At 46.8% G+C, this 21,486-nt stretch overlaps 1 protein-coding gene across 2 annotated transcripts; it reads right to left on the bottom strand.

Moving 5' to 3' along the window:
- Window positions 1-1,451: 1,451 nt before the first annotated feature.
- On the bottom strand, window positions 1,452-21,168 carry LOC117367564 (synembryn-A-like). 2 transcript variants are annotated; one of them, XM_033960218.1, is made up of 10 exons: window positions 21,011-21,168; window positions 14,321-14,368; window positions 12,704-13,318; window positions 11,829-11,923; window positions 11,501-11,651; window positions 7,000-7,095; window positions 5,383-5,527; window positions 4,087-4,231; window positions 3,708-3,827; window positions 1,452-3,241 (listed from the first exon to the last, which is right to left on the bottom strand). In XM_033960218.1, the coding sequence occupies exons 1-10, from the start codon at window positions 21,092-21,094 to the stop codon at window positions 3,121-3,123; spliced, it is 1,620 nt and encodes a 539-aa protein (XP_033816109.1). In that variant the 5' UTR covers window positions 21,095-21,168; the 3' UTR covers window positions 1,452-3,120. The 2 variants fall into 2 exon arrangements, with proteins under 2 accessions (XP_033816109.1, XP_033816110.1); XM_033960219.1 differs by lacking the exon at window positions 7,000-7,095.
- Between the last annotated feature and the right edge of the window lie 318 nt (window positions 21,169-21,486).

Below are 21,486 nucleotides of genomic sequence, written 5' to 3'. Positions count from 1 at the left end.
ATTGTTCATATCAGTTTATTAACTGTTCAGTTGGTTTTGTCTCGTTCCCCCAGTCATTTTCTTTTCTTGGGGTTTGGGAGGTTTTTCTAGTTTTTTGAGATCACCTGAAGCCTGAGCGTCTTCAGTAATAATTCTACAGGATACAGTCTGGAATAAACATAATTTCTACAGACAGTGTTCCTCTGTCTCTGTCATATTATTTGTTTAAGCTGCATAATGACATATCTGTAGGCTGTGCCTGTATCACTGCAATAGCCTAGATCAGAAGGGTAATGCTGTGGTTGGAGGGAAGGCTCAAATATTTTCTTTTCCATGCTGAACTGGCCCTCTCTTCCTTAACCCTAATATGAGCTTCCCACCCCTTGACCTTCCCCTCCAATCTGTGGGAACATGCAATGTCCATCTAGTGATATTGCTTAGAAACTGCCTATCTTTGTGATAGCAGAGTTCAAAAAAGATTTGGATAATTTTCTAAACAAAAGTCCATAAGCCATTGTTGAGATGAACTTGTGAAAATCCACTGCTTATTCCTAGGATACGCAGCATAAAATCTGTTTTTACTCTTTTGGGATCCTGCCAGGTATTTGTGACCTGGGTTGGCCACTGTTGGAAACAGGTTTTAGAACCTGATGGTCCTTTGGTCTGCCTCAGTTTGGCAACTCTTATGTTCTTATACTTTACCTAGGCCTAATTGTAAAGGCAGGTTAGAACAGATAACATATTAATAGTCCTGCAATAAATTTATTTCACTCAGTGATTACCTGGAACATTGACGAAAAGTCAATGACAGTACTATAGCAGGAACCTATGGAACCAAGACAGTAGATAGATAGCATAGTTCTAGGCTAACAATCCTACAATCATCATTGTGTTTACAATAGCCTACAGCACTCCATGTTTATTAGTGATGCCCTACATGAGACGTTTTACCATCATCCCATGATAGCCCTGGACACACTAGTTCTACGTAGTGACAGGCTGTAGGAATATTACTGAGGGCGCCTTCTCTCAGAGATATAATGTGGCACCTTCTCTCAGATAGCTTGGGAGAAATGACCATCTTCTAAGAAGAGCCTCTATCTCTGAACTAGCCTCAAACATTACCTAATGATATCCTTAGACACACAAGTTCTGCTTAGTGATAGGCTGGTCTATAGGTGACGCCTTTTCTCAGATACCTTGGGAGAAATGACCATCTTTTAAGAGGTACCTGTACCTCTGAGCTAGCCTCAAACATTATCTAATGAAAGCCTTGAACACACAAGTTCTACCTATTGATGCCTTCTCTCGGACTGGGAGAAATGACCATCTTATATGATGTACATCTATCTCTGAACTAGCCTCAAACATGCTACCTAATCATAGCCTTGAACACACAAGTTTTATCTAGTTACAGGCTGATTTAGAGATGATGCCTTCCCTCAGATAGCTTAGAAGAAATGACCATCATATGAGGAGCCTCTGTTTTTATTTATATACAAAACTTTGATATACCACAAATCACATAAAAAAATGAAAGAAAGTAATTAACAATATATAAAGCTCATGCAAGGACAAGACGTGGTTAAGACAAAAAGGATGAAAGAAGATGAGGAGCAATTAAATTGAATCATGTTGGGCAGACTGGATGGACCATTCGGGTCTTTATCTGCCGTCATCTACTATGTTACTATGTTACTATGAGCATAAACTACATGTGCTGGAAGGAAGAAAAAAGAAAAAGCATTTTGACAAAAAAGCTACCTTTTGATTAATTTTTTTGAATGGGGTATAGGAAGCATACACAAGTTCTACCTTGTGACAGGCTGATCTATAGGTGATGCCTTCTCTCAGTTACCTGGGAAGAATTGACCATCTTATTTCTATCTCTGAGCTAGCCTCAAACATGACTTAATGATAGCTTTGAAACCACAAGTTCTACCTATTGATGCCTTCTCTCAGATACCTTGGGAGAAATGACCATCTTATAAGAGGTACCTGTACCTCTGAGCTAGCCTCAAACATTGTCTAATGATACCCTTGGACACACAAGTTCTACCTATTGATGCCTTCTCTCAGATTCCTTGGGAGAAATGACTATCTTATAAAAGGAGCTTCTATCTCTGAACTAGCCTCAAACATTACCTAATGATAGCCTTGAACACACAAGTTCTACCTATTGATGTCTTCTCTCAGATAGATTGGAAGAAATGACCATCTTATATGATGCACATCTATCTCTGAACTAGCCTCAAACATGCTACCTCATGACAGCCTTGAACACACAAGTTATACCTCGTGACAAGCTGATCTATAGGTGATGCCTTCTCTCAGATACCTTGGGAGAAATGACCATCTTATAAGAGGTACCTGTACCTCTGAGCTAGCCTCAAACATTACCTAATGATATCCTTGAACACACAAATTCTACCTATTGATGCCTTCTCTCAGATAGATTGGGAGAAATGACCATCTTATATGATGTACATCTATCTCTGAACTAGTCTCAAACATGCTACCTCATGACAGCTTTGAACACACAAATTCTATCTCATGACAAGCTGATCTATAAGTGATGCCTTCTCTCAGATACCTTGGGAGAAATGACCATCTTATAAAAGGAGCCTCTATCTCTGAACGAGTCTCAAACATTTCCTAATGATAGCCTTGAACAAGTAAGTTCTACCTAGTGAAAGGCTGATCTATAGGTGACACCTTCTCTCAGATCCCTTGGGAGAAATGATTGTCCTATAAGAGGTACCTGTACCTCTGAGCTAGCCTCAAACATTATCTAATGATAGCCTTGGACACATAAGTTCTACCTAGTGACAGGCTGATCTATAGGTAATACTTTCTCTCAGGTAGCTCGGGAGAACTGGCCATCATAGAAGAGGTCCCTCAAACATGAAGATGTGTTACTTCTGAAATAGCTTGGCAGCAGTGTTAGAGGAGGTGTCTGTCTCTGAGATTACCTGAAGCACATGAGTCATAACCAGTAACCAGTGCTAGAGGAGGTTTCTCAATGTAAAACCATCTGAAAAGATTTAAGGGTTCACCAGAGTCCCTTTTTCTGCATCCTGGGGCACTGCTCTTTGGACAGATATTTTGTCAGCTCAATGTGTGCTTCACACGTAGCCACCATTAGTCAGAATCAGAGTCGAAATTGGAGAATTGCTGTTCCTGTACCATCCTCTGTGTAGACTTCTCCAAGGGAGCCAGGCGTCCATCTGCAGTCATGCCCATGGGCTGAATGATCTGCTCCCTGCAAAATCAAAGACCACGGGAGAACTAAGTCTGCAGCTCTGGTTACGATCTGGAATCCTCCAACCATGTTATTTCATTGCTTTGCAGTCCACATTCCACTATGTACCTAAGCCCCCTCTTCAATCCTCCCATATTCTGCTCCACAGCCAGCACACCTGTACCCCAATACCATTATTCAATAATCTATACCCCACATTCAATTCATGTATATAGTATATCCACCACACTTTCTATATCCCACATTCAATTACACCTGTTCCACCAGCTTATATAAATACAAGATCTACAAGCTCGATGGATCTCAAGATTTGATGTTTATTTTCTGGATCTCTCCTACTATAAAAGCAGGGAAACGAGCTGTAACTGATTCAGGAAATGAAAATCTTACATTTCTAATCCCGAGCTTTAATGTCTCCAGCCTACTGAAAGGGGGGGACAAACTGGAGGGAATTCCCCATGCCCACCTGGATAGTTTGTTAAACATGTCAACGAGTTTCATTGCTTCATGCTCTTTTTGATCTTCTGTCATGCCATCCATGGGGTTTGGCTGTTTCTCTTCTACTCGTCCAGTCACGGGGTTAATTCTGGCAAAAGGGAGAAAAGACAATGTACAGAAAGACAAGAAGAGAGCAAGTAAGTCTTGTAGTGGGTGGTGCGGCCTGGTGTCAGCTCATTCACAGTCAAAAGATGGGAGTTAATTTGAGGTGGGTGGTGCAGCCTGGGATCGGCAGGTTTGGGTCACAGAATGGGGGTTAGTCGTAGTGGATAGGGGTCCCTAGAATCAGCAGATTCGGGGTCACAGGCTATGGGATGGTCTTGTAACAGTCGGAAAACCTCACGTACTTTGCTTTTGCTTCTTTGTATTCCTCTGTGTCAGTGTCTTCCTCTGCTGAGTACTGTCCATCACCACAACCGCCTGCTAGCAGTCCTCGGGCAGCCAGCAGACCTGCTGCATTGCCATAACCAGTGTACTTCACAAAGCGGGACACTGCAACAACAAGAGGGGAGTGTTGCTCTTAATGAGGGCAAGGAGAGCATAATGAATCCATCCAGCGACACAAAGAGTCCCCAGACACAGCAACAACCTGACACTTCCACGTTAAGAGTGACCCTTTTGGAAATCTCAGGAAGGTTGTTCTCATATGCGGTTTTTCTAACATGATCCCCAAAAGAACCATTGGCACAGTGGAGGAGATAGGCAAGTTTTACAAATAATCCATTTGCCCAGAATATTCAGTTTTTTTAGGGTCGTTTTGGGAAGGGTGGTGTTCGGATTGTCAAAACTAGTGAAATTAGTTATCGAAATCTCAGAAAATTATTTGAGGAGAACAAGGTTAAGGTTGGTCTAGGATGCCTGATACCCTTGCATTGGCCCTTTCTGGGGGTGTGAATGATTCTTGTACTCGGTGAGTGTATCCTTGTAGTTGTGTCACTGATCCTCACACTCACTAAGTGTATTTCCTTGGAAATCTCCTATGTGATTGTGGAACCATTGGGCTTTCAGTGATGATCCTATGTGAAACTACATAGTTGTGGGGCAATTGCCATGGGGAACCTTGGGGACCTGGGCTCCCTCCTGTGGTCTCAGGCCCCTTCCAGAACTGCTGCACCCCTTTCAAATGGCTGGCGGGGATGCCAAGCCCCGCCAGCTAAAGAAATACAGTTCCAAAGCTACTCCTCTAATGCAGAAGTCAGCAGCATGCTTCCTGCCACCAATGCTGGGACTTCTCGTACATGCTCAGCTTGTGCAAGAAATAAACATGTTTGGGAGTCCTGGAGTTGGCAGCTAGAGGCATGCCACTGACATCTGAATTAAAGAAGCAGCTCAAGGAGGAGGGGAGTGGCTCGGGAACTCTATTCCCTTGGCTGGCGGGGCCTCAGCATCTCTGCCAGTGAAGGTGTGTTTGGTGCACAAGGGGAAGAAAGAAGGAGGGTGGATTGTATTGACTCCCCCCCCCAGTCCACCCCTGAGTACCCCAAAAATTGGAGGGCTGGTTATGCCCTTGGTCACCGATCCTCATATGCAATGAGCCTATGTGGGTGTGGAACTGTGGGAACGTCACTAATGCTGACACTCTGCGAGCATCTTCCCATGGGAATCTTCCTGTGGCCAAGGAAGTGTAAAGTTGTCACACATACCGTTCTCTTTGCACAGCACAAAGAGAAATTCGGCTGCGCAGTGTTTCACATCCATGTCCACATGTGTCATCAGTCGCACCAACTTATTCCTCAATGCGTTCCCCACCTCTGGACGATTCTTCACATCACGCAGTGGAGGAAGCACCTGCGTGAGAAGCAACATGTTAGAAGAGCAAGTCCAGGGCTGGTTCAAGCGGCTGTGGAGCTCCTTGAATTGGGGACCCCACCCTGAAATCTGGTATCTCCTCCCCCCTAATGATATGGTATTGCCCCCTTTCTCTCAAGTCTTTCCTACCTGTTGGACCAAGTGAAGAACTGACTCAGGGGAGTGATGATCAAGAATTCCAAAATCCCAGTCCAGCATCTATCCAGCTAGAAGTCCGAAGGTAGACCAGACTAGGATTATGGTGCCCTGCGTCAGGGCCTTGTCTGGTCTATAGGTAGAGCTGGCCCTAAGCAAAACTAGTTACTGTCCCTCAGATTCCCCTAGAGATTCCTAATCTACAACCCACCCCACACCCTCTCATCTCCACCCTTTTCCAGAGATTCCTATCCATGACCCTGCCCCAGAGCTGCTAGAGGGGTCAACACACCCAGTGGGAGATTTTGGGTCTGTCCCCAGCCTGCCCATTGTCCCCGCCCCTGGCATAGCTGATTGGCGGCCAGAAGCAGAAGTGCCCTCCCCTCATCCCACAGCAGCATGAAATGCCTTCATCAAATATCATCTCCTGCAGCCATGGAAGAGGGAGGTTACTCAGCGGGAGATTGCGGTTGTCCAGCAGAAGTGCGGGACAAGACCTGCTCTACTGTCCATTGTCACCCCAGATATTCCAGGGATCATTCTAGAAAGAAAGCACTGACATTTAGGTGCCAGGAATGCCCTGACATGTCCAGAACACTGGCACAGATGCAGTAAATACCAAAATTTCAGCTACCTTTTGTTCTACATAGTGGTGCATCAATGTGAGAGCACAGTTTGAAGGTGGATGTATCTATGAATGGGGGCAGGGAGCGTAGTCTCGAACAAAAATTATAGCGTACTACAATTTGTATGTGTATTTTAGCAATCTAGGTATGAGTGTTTACCCTGAGACTCCAGACGGACACCTTCAAAGCACAACTTTTGGGCATCACCATTCAGGCAACTCTACACATTGGCGCTGCCCAAACGATGGCATCTGAAAGTCCTCTTTGTACTTGATTTGATTGATTAACTTCATATTCTACCTAGTGCAAAAGTTTAAAAGCGGTTTACAGCGAGGCAGGACTTGAGGGTATTGCAGCGACATGTACTTTAATCGTTATGTTTGGTCAGACTGATTGTTTGTTTTTATTTGTTTATGTTATTATGCGTGTTGCTTGAGAACCGCCAAGCTATCATCTCTCCTCTGCTCCTCGGGCTGCTGCCCATGGTTGCCAGCCCAGCACCTTGCACCAAAGGTCAGTGTTGGAGGGCGGGGAGGGAAGAAGTACAGAGAGGACTTTTAAACACCACTGTTTGGAGCACAGCGAGCACCTTCTAGGCACCTAAAAACAGATGCTCCTTTACAGGATTACCCTCTCCTTCGTAGGGTACAGGAACAGGGTTTGTTAATGCGCTCATTTCTCTGTTCTCACTTTCTGCCGCAGGAACTTCCTGGTCTCCCGGTGGACCCGGGAGCTCTCTGTGAGAAGGTTCAGCACTGGTGTCAAGGTTTCCCGCAGTTTCGTGCCCTGGAAGTGTGGAAAGTTGATGCATATCAGAATATTTGTTGCAGGGGAGAAAGGGGCTCTTTATCCCCTTCAGACTGCCCACCCTGTCTTCTGCCAAGTGAGAACCATGCTTTTAAATGATTCTTGCCTCCCAAGGCCTAGGAGACTGTATATTTGCACAGGGAATGTCACAGCTTCTCATGTCACTCTGGCAGGGTCTGACTTCAGGCCTCACAAGCGTGTGTTGGGGGGGGGGGGGGGGGAAAGCAGGATGGGACAGTTTTCTCGGACTGCTAACATTAAAGAAGTTATTTCATGGAAGTCCAGGGCCCCTGAAAAAGCATTTCTGCCTGTTTCATAAAGTTCCTATAATGACCCTCAGTGGTGCTTAGAACAAGGGGCCTGTCCACTTTCGGCTCAGAGACATCCAGCAGCAGCTTATCATTGATGCAGCGGAGGGGGTGGGGGGTGGCGTCCTAACCATCAGAAGACATCTGCAACTTGACATAATTCCCTTCGACCAGTCAACAGCAGCATTCATGAGCCCTAATGCCAGCACTTTGCACAGACTCAGTCCACGCACAAGAACTGAGCAAGCATCAGGTGAGAGCTGCTGCTGTAATTGTCTGATGGAAATTAAGACAGCTGGCAGGGCTTGGGGATCCCCACACCAGCTTAATTACAGTAGACTCTCTGTTAACCGGAACTCTCAAGCAACCAGCAACAAAAAAATCAAAGCAATATGGTAATACTTTAAATACAAATTAAAATAAAGTTAATTTCTGGCAGAAATGTAAGGCTAAACTTGGCACACCACAACTGAGTATGCCCATATGTCCGGTAGTTTGTCTGGAACAGTTTATGGTATGGCATAGTATGGGGTATAGTATTAGTTAGGCCTATTTTATAGTAACTCTCAAGTAACCAGAAACTACAGTTATCAATTGCTATGAACATCAGAACATAAGCAATGCCTCTGCTGGGTCAGACCTGAGGTCCATCTTGCCCAGCAGTATGCTCACGCGGCAGCCCAACAGGTCCAGGACCTGTGTAGTAATCCTCTATTTATACCCTTCTATCCCCTTTTCCAGCAGGAAATTGTCCAATCCTTTCTTGAACCCCAGTACCGTACTCTGCCTTATAACGTCCTCTGGAAGCGCATTCCAGGTGTCCACCACACGTTGGGTAAAGAAGAACTTCCTAGCATTCGTTTTGAATCTGTCCCCTTTCAACTTTTCCGAATGCCCTCTTGTTCTTTTATTATTGAAAAGTTTGAAGAATCTGTCCCTCTCTACTCTCTCTATGCCCCTCATGATCTTATAAGTCTCTATCATATCCCCTCTAAGTCTCCTCTTCTCCAGGGAAAAGAGACCCAGTTTCTCCAATCTCTCAGCGTATGAAAAGTATTCCATCCCTTTTATCAGTTGTGTCGCTCTTCTCTGAACCCTCTCGAGTAACGCCATATCCTTCTTAAGGTACGGCAACCAATATTGGACGCAGTATTCCAGATGCGGGCGCACCATCGCCTGATACAGCGGCAGGATAACTTCTTTCATCCTGATTGTAATACCCTTCTTGATTATACCTAGCATTCTATTTTCTCTCTTAGCGGCCGCTGCGCACTGTGCTGTCGGCTTCATTGACGTGTCCACCATTACTCCCAAGTCTCTCTCTTGAGTACTCTCATTCAATAGAATCCCTCCCAATGGTTGCACCTCGGGTTTCTGCTTCCCATATGCAATACTTTACAATTTTCAACGTTGAACTTCATTTGCCATCTTGTCGCCCATTCTTCTAGTTTGTTCAAGTCTCTTTGCAATTCCTCGCAGTCCTCTTTAGTCCGAGCTCCCCTAAATAGTTTGGTGTCGTCTGCAAATTTTATTATCTCACACTTCGTCCCTGTTTCTAGATCATTTATGAATAAATTAAATAGCAGCAGCCCGAGCACCGAGCCCTGTGGAACACCACTCGTGACCCTCCTCCAGTCCGAGTAGTGGCCCTTCACCCCTACCCTCTGTTTCCTACCCGCCAACCAGTTTCTGATCCATCTATGTACCTCTCCGTCCACCCCATGGTTCTTCAGTTTCTGGAGTAGTCGTTCATGAGACACTTTGTCAAAGGCTTTTTGGAAATCAAGATATATGATGTCTATGGGGTCACCTCTGTCCATCCGTTTGTTAATTCCTTCGAAGAAGTGTAATCTCCCCCTGCAGAAATCATGTTGGCTGGTTATCAGAAGTTTGTTTCTTTCCAAGTGTTCATTGATGTTTTCTTTTATCAGTGCTTCCGCCATTTTCCCCGAAACTGAGGTCAAACTCACCGGTCTGTAGTTTCCCGGGTCACCTCTTGATCCCTTTTTAAAGATGGGCGTGACGTTGGCTGTCTTCCAATCCTCCGGGATTACGCCTGTTTTCAGGGATAGGTTGCATATTTGCTGCAATAGTTCCGCTATCTCCTCTTTTAATTCCTTCAGAACCCTTGGATGGATTCCCGGGGATTTGTCAGTTTTTAGTTTTTCTATCTGCCTGCGCACGTCTTCAAGGCTCACTTCCACGGATGTTAATTTTTCTGCTTGATTTCCAGTGAAGAATTGCTCAGGTTCCGGTATGTTGGTTGTGTCTTCGTTCGTAAATACAGACGAAAAGAACATGTTAAGTCTTTCCGCGACTTCTTTCTCCTCCTTCACCGCTCCCTTCCTGTCTCCTTCGTCCAGCGGTCCCACCTCCTCCCTAGCCGGCTGTTTCCCTTTAACATATCTGAAGAACGGTTTGAAATTTCGTGCCTCCCTGGCTAACCTCTCTTCATACTCTCTTTTGGCTTTTCGAACCACACGGTGACATTCTTTTTGATACTTCCTGTGCTCCTTCCAATTCCCCTCAGTTTTGTCCTTTTTCCATTTCCTGAATGAGTTTTTCTTATTGCTTATCGCTTCCTTCACTATTTTAGTCATCCATACTGGGTCTTTTATTCGACTCTTTTTGCTCCCCTTTCTGAATCTGGGGATGTACAGATTTTGCGCCTCGTTCACCCGTGTCCTTGAAAAAAGACCAGGCATGTTCTACCATCTGCCATTTCTTGGAAGTGTTCCTAAGTTTCTTCCTTACCATTTCCCTCATTGCTTCATAGTTTCCTTTCCTGAAGTTGAAAGTTGTCACTATGGTTCTCTTTCCTTTTGGTATTCCTGCTTCAACCTTGAACTTGATCATATTATGATCGCTGTTTCCCAACAGTCCCACTACTTCCACTTCCTTTGCAGGTCCCATTAACCCATTTAAGATTAGATCCAGAGTGGCATTTCCTCTCGTCGGTTCTCTTACAAGCTGCTCCATGAAGCAATCTTGTGTAGCCTCCAGGAAATCTGTTTCCCTAGCGCATTTTGAGTTTCCAAGACTCCAGTCTATCCTGGGGTAGTTGAGGTCTCCCATGATAACTGTGTAACCACTTTTGCATTCTTGTTTCATCTCAGCTTCCATTTCTTTATCAATATCTCCGGTTTGTCCAGGTGGACGATAGTATAGGCCCATCTTTCCTACCCGGTATTTTAACCCATAGCGATTCCAACTTGTTGGTCGTCTCCGCTGTGTCTATTCTTGTCGATTGTATGCTTTCTTTTATGTATAGGGCTATTCCACCTCCTTTCTGTCCTGACCTGTCCTGGCGATAGAGCTTATACCCCGGCGGTGCTGTATCCCATGGGTGCCGGTTAACTGAGAGTCTACTGTATATAGTGTAATTAAACTCTGGAATTCGTTGCCAGAGCATATGCTGAAATCAGTTAGCTTAGCAGGGTTTAAAAAAGGTTTGGATACTTTCCTTAAGGAGAAGTCCATGGGCCATTATTGAGATGGACTTGGGGAAATCCACGGCTTATTCCTAGGATAAGCAGCATATCTGTTTTACTCTTTGGGATCTAGCTGGGTACTTGGGACCTGGGTTGCCTACTGTTGAAAACAGGATATTGGGTTTGATGGACCTTCGGGCTGTCCCAGTATGGCAATTCTTATGTTCTTATATTCAGCTGCCATTGGCAGGCATTTTTTTTTAGCCGCTGTTGACACTGAGTTTGCAGCAGTTTGCAGAACATTTGCTCTGAGTTTGCAGCAGTTTGCAGAACGTTTGCTCTGAGTTTGCAGCAGTTTGCAGAACGTTTGCTCTGAGTTTGCAGCAGTTTGCAGAACGTTTGCTCTGAGTTTGCAGCAGTTTGCAGAACGTTTGCTCTGAGTTTGCAGCAGTTTGCAGAACGTTTGCTCTGAGTTTGCAGCAGTTTGCAGAACGTTTGCTCTGAGTTTGCAGCAGTTTGCAGAACGTTTGCTCTGAGTTTGCAGCAGTTTGCAGAACATTTGCTCTGAGTTTGCAGCAGTTTGCAGAACATTTGCTCTGAGTTTGCAGCAGTTTTGCACAGAGCCTATAAGGACTAATAACTTACTCTGTCCAGCCGACGGTCCAGGAAGTGAAGCAGCACCTCCACTGTGTCCATGTTCATTCCCATGTACTCCACCGAGCCCTGCTCCACCTTGGGGGTCAACAGCACATCCAGACACATCAGAGGCAGGTTCAAGAGGAGATTCACCGTGTGCCTTTTGGGGAGAGAATCACAGAGAAGAGGTGAAGGCGAATCTTTGCTAAAGAACAGAGAAAGGAAGAGTTGCTGGTGTGTGCGAGCAATAGTTCGATTTGTAGAGTCAAGTGGGATCAGGGGTCGCTGCGTCTCAGGAAAGATGATAAATGCGCAGGGCTGGAGCACTGACAGTTACCCATGCAGCTCCTCAGTCTGCTCCTCTCCATCACTCTTAACGAGAAGGCAGTGGCGCAGGATAGCCGCTAAATGACGGTAAAGTGCCGCATCCTCCTGTAAGAGTAAGAAGGAAGAACACAGTCAGAAAGCAGAGAGCAACTCGTGCATCTTTACAAACACGAGAGAGCAAATTGTGCATCTATACAAACACGAGAGAGCAACTCGTGCATCTTTACAAACACGATCAGAAAGCAGAGAGCAACTCGTGCATCTTTACAAACACGAGAGAGCAACTCGTGCATCTTTACAAACACGATCAGAAAGCAGAGAGCAACTTGTGCATCTTTACAAACACGAGAGAGCAACTCGTGCATCTTTACAAACACGATCAGAAAGCAGAGAGCAACTCGTGCATCTTTACAAACACGATCAGAAAGCAGAGAGCAACTCGTGCATCTTTATAACATGTCTGCTTCACTCTTACCACCCTGCCTTCGGTACAGCAATGCCCTGACCCCTATGTGCCTCTCCTCTTGTGTCGCCTCATATCCCTCTCTTTGTAGGGCCGGTTTAACCATTAGACAGCCCAGAAGATTGCCAAAGGCAGCAGCTTCTAGAAATTGACAAAGCTGCAGTTGGGAGCAAAATAAGAGATCCCAACAGCCACACAAACTTGCTACATCTGTAGCTGTTATATGCATTGTTTCAGGATCATTTTCGGAGGGGTGGCAAAGAGGTCATCATAACTGTTGAGTTTCATCATTAAAATCTCAAGGGGGAGGAGCCACATGCCTCATTACTTGAGGAGTGCAAGACTGAAGGTTTGTCTAGGGTGCATATGATGCTCGCACTGACCCTGTCCCTTTGTACCCCTCTCTTCCTGTGGCCCCTCACCTCATCCACCTCCCTCCTACCGATGTCAAACGTGATGTTGAATAGGGTCTTCAGGATCTCCATGACTCTATCTGTCTCCTCTTTGGGCAATACATCCATGCGGCAGTCCGTCATGACTTCGTGCATGTCAGCCCATTTCAGTGCCAGTGTGCTCTCCAGGGCATCGGTCAACAGGCTGACGCCGCGCAACTCCTCTGCCAGCTGCCTGCGGGCATCCGTTTGTAGCGCTGTCAGTAGGAAGAGCAACCGCAGATCAAAGAACTTGCTGTCGTGGCAGAATTTGATCTCATTGCTGAGCCTGAGTCTCCGGGCCAGGCCATGGATCAGGCGCAGCTGTACCGCCACTTCCTGTGCCACAGAGCTGTTATACACAATGTTACATAGTGCTTTCAAGGCCTCTACCACGCTGTCAGCATCTGGTCCACACCGCATCTCCCGCTCCTCCATGTACTCTACTCCCGCGTATCGAGCCAACGTTTGCATGGCTGAGTGATTGATGAAGGGCTCGAGCCCCTGCTTGTCTCGTGACAGGATGCGGACAGTCAACAGGCAGATTGTCTGACAGGAGGGTTGCAGGTCCCGGCTCAGGTACTGTATCACCACTTCGCCCAATTGCTAGGAAGAAAGAGGAGAATTAAATAAGGATCCATCCTCTGACAACATAACAAAAGATGGCCTGATCAAGCTTTGGTGATAACAATCAACAAAGCAATCCAAGGTGTTCTAATGACACTGTAGCAGACAGATTCACTTAGCTCACATTTCAGTCACTGGCGAAAAACCCTTAATTGCTTTTTTCTCTCTTTATTTCTTTCTATTTTTTAAATATATAAATTGTTCATTTTACATTATTTCTAAAAACAGTCACTCTTTTGCAACCCTTGTTTTCACCTATTAGAAATTCATCGTTAATTATCTTCAACATGGTAACCAAGGGACCATCCAAGGAAGCTTTAGTGACATCTCAAGAACTTTCAGTGATAAATATAACCAACAGACAGTCTCAAGGATCTTCTTGACATGATATCCAATAGACTGATTCAAGGACTTTCAGAGTGACCAACTGACCAATCCATGGAGCTTCAATCTCTCGCAACTAACAGACCATCCTAAGGAGCAACCATGAAATTATAACCAATGGACCATCTCCCCAAAATTCAGTGACATGGTAAACAATGGACCATCCCATGAAGGTTGAATGGCATAAACATCTAGAGACACAGATTTAAAAAGAAGCACACACCTGCCCTGAGATGTATATACAGAGCACAGTGATGGCAGATATGTGGATGGAAGCTGAGGTTCATGAGAAGGTCATTCAGAGGCAGGAGTGTGCCCTGCAACATAAACAAATTTCCTACGAAGGTCTTATGCTCAAAAGTTCTGCTCTCCTGCCCTCCCGTCAGTGCCCACTTCACTTGAAGCCCAGTCAACAGCGGGGTCTCAGCCCCTACTCTGGGCTATAGGCCAGAGGTGGATGTTCATTAAATAGCAAAAGGCTGGAATCACAGCAGGAAACACAAGCCAGGCATATAAAAAGAAAATGCTCTTCACCACGGCAAACGGGACACATTTCCCCCCAGCCTGGCATTTGTACTCATCTGCTGCACCCCTCACCTTGCGCTGCTCTCGTTGCTGAACACTGAACAGGAAACACTGGGAATTCTGTCGGAGGAAAAAAAGGAGAAATTTATCTGGAGATGACTTCAGCAAACTGTGCCGTCCAAGGTCCCTTCCCATGGAGCTTGCAGGCACAACAGAAGGTGTGGAGATAACTCTTTAACACCCAGATCCTATATTACATTACATTAAAATACATTTCTGGACCGCAATACCTTCCAGATCAATGCGGTTTACATCATCAAGAGACTGTACGTCACGGTGAAATACAAGAGACATATCGTCTTCCTTACTTTCCTAAGAATTTTACAAAAAGAGATGTCTTTAATAGTTTTCGGAAATGCATATATGAAATCAAAGAAGCAAACAAACAAAATACGCAGTTCCGAATCCCAACTATATATGATGCCTGAATTTGGATGTTGAGATGTTGGCATGAAGCGAAGATGCACGTAACTTGTTTAACAAGCAATTAATTGATGCAGTTAATTGGCAATATTTGGGATTTGCCTGCTGCCTGCTGCTAAACCCCATAGTGATTCAAAAGGGGGCAGGGGCATTTCCAAAGGTTGCGCATGGATTTATAGCATGGAACCATTTCTGCATGCAAAGGAATGAGTTGGGCCCTGGGTGCAGGAATCAGCTCTTAAGTGGCATGATGGTAGAGCTGCGGCCTCAGCACCGTGACGTTGTGGGATTGAATCCCAATGCTGCTCCTTGTGACCCTGGGCAAGTCACTTAATCCTCCATTGTTCCAGATACAAAATAAGTACCTGGATATATGTAAACCACTTTGAATGTGTAACCACAAAATGCAGTATATAAGTTAATAGGTTCTATAAACACCACCCAAACGGTTATAGACTAGCGCCCAACACCGATTCTTTCTGGCATTGATTTTTTAACTCTGTTTTTTGAATTCTCTCCCCCCCATGTGCCTCCAGTCAGGTGTCTAGACAAAGCGCAATAATCCTCGGATTCGCTAACCGGCGCCCATGTCAGAATCTACCTTAAAAGCATCTGCTGATCATGTGTCAATCATGCGACAGCACCGGTTAGAGAATCACGCCATAGATAGGCGTCTGAAATGTAGGCCGGAAAACCCTGTCCTACATTTCAGCCACCTATCTCATGCCCACGTAGGCGCTTTAGGCTGCCTAAGGCCTCCTCCAGCACCGGCCATATTGACTTTGGCATTCAATGGCTCAAAACGCCTACGTGGGTGCGATTTCAGCCCTCAACTTTTGATGTTTATAACGGCGTTTTTCAATTAATTTAGGAGCCAATTTTAGAATTCACCCCTAAGAGTCTGTTCTATGAAGGAAACCAGGGACTAGCTCCTGTTGCAGACTTGTTATGTTAACATTTAGGGGCTTGCACCCAACGCCAACCATAGAGCTGGGCTAAATGCGGAAGGGATGTGTGCAACATACAGAATTCTGTACATTATGCATTTGAGCAGGAATCCTGCCCATGTATCACCTAACTCCACCCCAGTATATATGAGTATCCACTTTGAAAATATGTGCTAAGTTAAGCAACCCTTCACAGAACTGCTTTTACGAGTAGGTGCTATTCGATCATTTGGGTGCCTAAATGCGCACAGATACACGTAATTCTAGTACTTGAAACACTGACGTGTGCAAGGCATGCACAGAGGTCATAGAATTGCTTTTCACAGGGATAATTTTATAACTGAGTGCACACGGAAATAGAGCGAATAGACTTTTCCCCTACGGATACTACCTAACACAGAAATTGAAATTAATTAAAGCAGGGAAACCTGCCCAAGCATAAATTTTCTGGGATGATAAACATAGATACGCTTGAATTTTCATGCAAATGCGCATAGATGTGAACCCCTCTCTAACCCCACCCCGAGAGATGCCACTATTCAGTCCAAATTCATATCTACGAATCACAGCACAGTTTTTAAGTGACATTTCTACACATAGCACATGATCCATGTGCAAAACCTTCATCCTTCCATACGCTTACAATGACAATATACTGCATAAGACACCCAAAGACTTCACCAGTAAAATCTCACTGGAGAAAACAGCAGGTAACTGAGTTTCCAAACGGAGCAAGCTATATATTACATATAGAATAGGGTGGATTTTGTAAGATATTTGCTATTACATTAGGTGAGTAAGTTAGATATTAGGCAGGGTGGGCTTTGTAGGTTAACTAATAATTGAGCTGGTTAATAGGTAGTGCTTCATAAAATAACTAATATTACATTAGGCTGAAAAGTTACATATCAGGCCAGGTGGGCTTCAAAAGTTTAATAATTGAGGTGGTTAATAAATTAGATAAAGAATAGGAAGGACTTCCTAAGATAACTAATATTACATTAGGCTAATACATTAGATATTAGGCCAGGTGGGCTTTATAAATTAACTAATATTAGAGCAGGTTATTATGCTAGATAGTGGGCAGGGTGGGCTTTGCAGTTAACTAATAATTGAGCTGGTTAATAAGATATAGAATAGGCTGAGCTTCATAAGATAACTAATATTACATTGGGCTAAAAAAGTTAGATATCAAGCAGAGTGAGAATTATCAATTAAATAAGATTAATATGTTAGATATCAGGCAGGGTTTGCTTTGTAAGTTGAAGCTGGGATTGAAAATGGAGAGTGCAGGCAAAGGGAACATCTCTTGAGTATTTTAAGCTAATAGCTGGTTTTTTCTCTCATGTGTTCTATCTTCTCTGGGCCCCCTAATTACCGTATTTTCGCGGATATAACGCGCACCTGTGTAAAACGCGCACAGGGGTATAGCGCGCAGAAATCACGATGATATGTACCAAAACTTTTCTATACCGCGCTCAGGCATATAACGCGCATGATGCCCGACGCTCCTTTCGCCCGCCCTGACTTTCCGTGCGCTGTCCCGACTCTCCGTTCACCCCCCTGACTTCCGTGCACTGCCCTGACTTTCCGTGCGCTGTCCCGACTCTCCGTTCACCCCCCCTGACTTTCCGTGCACTGTCCCCCCTTGAAGTCCTGTCCCCCTTGAAGGTCTGTCCCCATTCTGAAAGCCTGATGCCCCCCCCCCGACGTCCGATACATCCCCCCCCCCGGCAGGACCACTCGCACCCTCACCCCGAAGGACCGCCGACTCCCCAACAATATCGGGCCAGGAGGGAGCCCAAACCCTCCTGGCCACGGCGACCCCCTAACCCCACCCCGCACTACATTACGGGCAGGAGGGATCCCAGGCCCTCCTGCCCTCGACGCAAACCCCCTCCCCCCAACGACCGCCCCCCCCCAAGAACCTCCGCCCGTCCCCCAGCCGACCCGCGACCCCCCTGGCCGACCCCCACGACCCCCCCCACCCCCCTTCCGCGTACCTTTGGAAGTTGGCCGGACAGACGGGAGCCAAACCCGCCTGTCCGGCAGGCAGCCAACGAAGAAATGAGGCCGGATTGGCCCATCCGTCCTAAAGCTCCGCCTACTGGTGGGGCCTAAGGCGCGTGGGCCAATCAGAATAGGCCCTGGAGCCTTAGGTCCCACCTGGGGGCGCGGCCTGAGGCACATGGGCCAAACCCGACCATGTGTCTCAGGCCGCGCCCCCAGGTGGGACCTAAGGCTCCAGGGCCTATTCTGATTGGCCCACGCGCCTTAGGCCCCACCAGTAGGCGGAGCTTTAGGACGGATGGGCCAATCCGGCCTCATTTCTTCGTTGGCTGCCTGCCGGACAGGCGGGTTTGGCTCCCGTCTGTCCGGCCAACTTCCAAAGGTACGGGGAAGGGGGGTGGGGGGGTCGTGGGGGTCGGCCAGGGGGGTCGCGGGTCGGCTGGGGGGGCGGTCGGAGGTTCTTGGGGGCGGGCGGTCGTTGGAGGGAGGGGGGTTTGCGTCGAGGGCAGGAGGGCCTGGGATCCCTCCTGCCCGTAATGTAGTGCGGGGTGGGGTTAGGGGGTCGCCGTGGCCAGGAGGGTTTGGGCTCCCTCCTGGCCCGATATTGTCGGGAAGTCGGCGGTCCTTCGGGGTGGGGGTGCGAGTGGTCCTGCCGGGGGGGGGGGGATGTATCGGACGTCGGGGAGTCGGCCGGGCAAGAGGGCTTGGGCTCCCTCTTGCTCCGATCGTGGATGCGGGTGCGGGTGGGAGCGCGTGCGAGCGGTCGTTCGGGGTGGGGGTGCGAGCGGTCCTGCTGGGGGGGTGAATCGGGCGTCGGGCGGGGTGGGAACTATGTTTAAAAACTTTTCTATACCGCGCTCAGGCATATAACGCGCGAGGGGTATGCGCGGTACGTAAAATCACGTATAACGCGCGCGTTATATCCGCGAAAATACGGTAAGTCATCCTGCCTGCCTGCCTTTCATTAAACCCCCCCACCCCCCTCCGATGCTAGCCTGCCTGCCTTCCATCCCCCTTCCACTGAAAATCCCCCCCCCCCCGATGCCAGTCTGGGCCGCCCTGTCCTGATGATCCACGTTTTGCCTCTCTCCCCGCGGGGCTGGGCTTTGCCCAGCTGTTTCCGGACTGACATCTTTCCCTCCCCGATCCTCCTCCCAGGGCGAGAAAAAGAAAGGGAGAAGCCGAGTCGGCGCCCCGTTGCGGCCGGAGCCGGTTCCGATCCCGAAGCATAGAATTTCTCCTTATTTTAGGTTCAGTGTTTTAGTGTTCACTGTTTTTAGAATAGTGTCATTTTAATTTTGCTAACAATTTGAATTTAGGCCCCTCTTGATCTTGAGGCCCTAGGCTGAAGCCTAGTTAGCCTATAGGAAAATCCGGCCCTGACTGTATTTAGCTATTTCAGTTCAAAGCACAGAGTTAGATCTGTATTCTGAGTTCACTCTGAATGAACAGTTTGTCTTATGCTAAGCTATTCCTGATGGTTCTGGCTGTGATAGGACTCGAAATACCCTCTAGAAGAGAAACCCTATTATTGGTACAGGGTTTTTATAAGAGCTGATGATCCTAGGTAAGGACTATAAGAAGGAAGACAGCTTTTTGAAGCTTTTCTCAAGGCAAGCAGCCTTTGGGAACAGCTCAGGGCAGAAGGAGGATGATCAGCAGCAGATGAAAAGGGTCTGCAGGGATACTATTGGTGCCTTGAGCTGGGAAGATCAGAGGTAGGCATCTAGTGGGGACCTTGTTACTGATGGTTGCAGAGCACTGTTAAGTGCTGGTAATTGTGAACTCCAACATGGAAACACCCAAGAGGATCCTCTTGAAGATCCAGTGAGGGGACAAGGTCTCTGGGCTGCAAGTTAGCTTTTGGGAGGACAGCGGTCATCAGGAGCTTGCATCCAGACCTCAACCCTCTTCTGGAGCTTTCTTGGGCAGGTGGCTGATGGACTTCCACAGTGGCTAGGCTTTCCCTGGGTCTAAGGACTGCTCTCTTCCCAAGAGCTATCTCCTTTGCAGCCGGCTCCCCAAGAGAGCTCCAGCAACTGAATTAATATGATACGAAGCTTAAACTCATAAGTATAAGACTAAGCCTATGTAAATAAAACCTGTTTAATTTATTAACCAGGCCTGTTCATAGCAGTCTATCTAGATTTTTCCGTGGGGTGGGGGGGGGAGAGTGGGGTAATTCCACCTGCTAACACCTCTTTTCCCCAGGTGGAGTAAAGAACCGACCGAAGCTGCCTAAGGGAGGCCCTCGACCCAGAGCCACCCGGCGGAGGCATTCATATCACCCTTGTGCAATCTCTCCATTGAAAAAATGGTTTGTAAATCCTTCACTATAGCTCTGTGGGGACAGCTGTGGTTTTTTTAAAATCATGTTTAGCTGACACCTTTCGCAGTCACAGTTCATGCCTAGTTTTACTAGATATTTCCCTGCCTCTGGAATGTCTACAGCAAGATTGTTCAACTCCGGTCCTCGAAGGCCGCCATCCAGTCGGATTTATAGGATTCTCCCAACGAATTTGCATGATTGGTGCTTCCATTGTGTGCAAATAGATCTCATGCATATTCATTGGGGAAATCCAGAAAACCTGAGCTGGCGAGGGCCGAACTTGGATGCCCCTGGTTTACAGTGTAAATTTTGTAGCTGATGTAATGGAGGGATGAGCGATTTGTGCGAGACCACAAGAAGTAGCTGGTTTGACAGCCTGGTGCTCTGACACGAGGCTGTTCCTCTGTCCCATAATTCTGTATCACTCACGGCCTTGAGCCATCGTTAAGTTATCAGTGAAATTTCATTTAATGGGGAGTAAAAGCAACAGACACTGTTCACACGTAGAAAACGTCTGTGAAGCACCTGAGGATGCATAAATGAATACAAATACACTACCCTCCCTCTAATCGGTCTAAAGTCTGACGCCCTGTTCCCTTCTCAACACCGGGGATGTCTGCGTCTATTGTACACATCTTGTGTTTACAAACCCAGAATCCAGCTTCCATCAGCCTCAACCTGTGCTGTGCCAGATTTATACCTAAAGATGGATTTCTCTACACAGAGGCACCATAGGTAGTCCTTTGTGATGTGCGCTCTGGAACCCTCCCCTCCCCCCCTCCCGTCACTCATTTGGAAGAATCCTATACAGAAGTTCTCCTCTGAGGTTCCCAGGCGCTCCCTTCACCCCACCCCCTACCCCATTCTCATCCCACACACACAGTCCAGAGGATTCACACACATATAACAGAGTTAAAAGGATGCACACACACACAGTCCAGAGGATGCAAACACACATATACACAGAGTACACACACACACTCCCTCGCCCACCTCTTTGTTGTATTCCAGCAGAAGCTTCTGCACCAGCTGCTGCTCTCCAGTCTTCAGCTTCCCCAGAATCAGGTCTAAATCCATCCTTCAGGGCTAGGGCTGATGGGTGCAAAGGAACGGGAAGAGCAGGAGACCAAGACAGAGGCAGCTGCTGAGCACAGACTTACATCAGTGCAGGGAGGAGTCTTTACTTACACACCCACAGTGTCACAGGCAGGCCATGGTGTCTACCTTCCCTGACAACACAAAGCTCTGCCTCCAGGCATGCCAGACCATCTCTCTCTCGCTCTCACATACACACACAAAGAAAATGCTGCAAATAAAACCAAAGCATTTTATTTTCTCAGAAGCACAAAGATTTGCAGACAGCATTGACTGCTCACGGAGCTGCTGAGTTGCTCAGTTCCAGGAGGGAGATTTTAGACCAGTCCTGGATTCCTGACAACCTCATCCTGGTGCATTATGGGACATGTAGT

Source organism: Geotrypetes seraphini, chromosome 10, assembly GCF_902459505.1.
Source record: "Geotrypetes seraphini chromosome 10, aGeoSer1.1, whole genome shotgun sequence".
Classification (NCBI taxonomy): Eukaryota; Metazoa; Chordata; class Amphibia; order Gymnophiona; family Dermophiidae; genus Geotrypetes; species Geotrypetes seraphini.
The sequence above is the reverse complement of the archived record's forward strand: the minus strand, read 5'-3'. Positions and strand labels throughout refer to the sequence as shown.

What these genes read in the sequence shown, in the direction of transcription:
- LOC117367564 (XM_033960218.1), bottom strand. Translation starts at nt 21,094, where the DNA reads ATGGATTTAGACCTGATTCTGGGGAAGCTGAAGACTGGAGAGCAGCAG. An exon ending in TGGACCGTCGGCTGGACAGA is followed by an intron (nt 7,096 to 11,500) that starts GTAAGTTATTAG and finishes CCACACTTCCAG; the next exon opens with GGCACGAAACTGCGGGAAAC. An exon ending in GGAAGTTCCTGCGGCAGAAA is followed by an intron (nt 5,528 to 6,999) that starts GTGAGAACAGAG and finishes CTTCTCACGCAG; the next exon opens with GTGCTTCCTCCACTGCGTGA.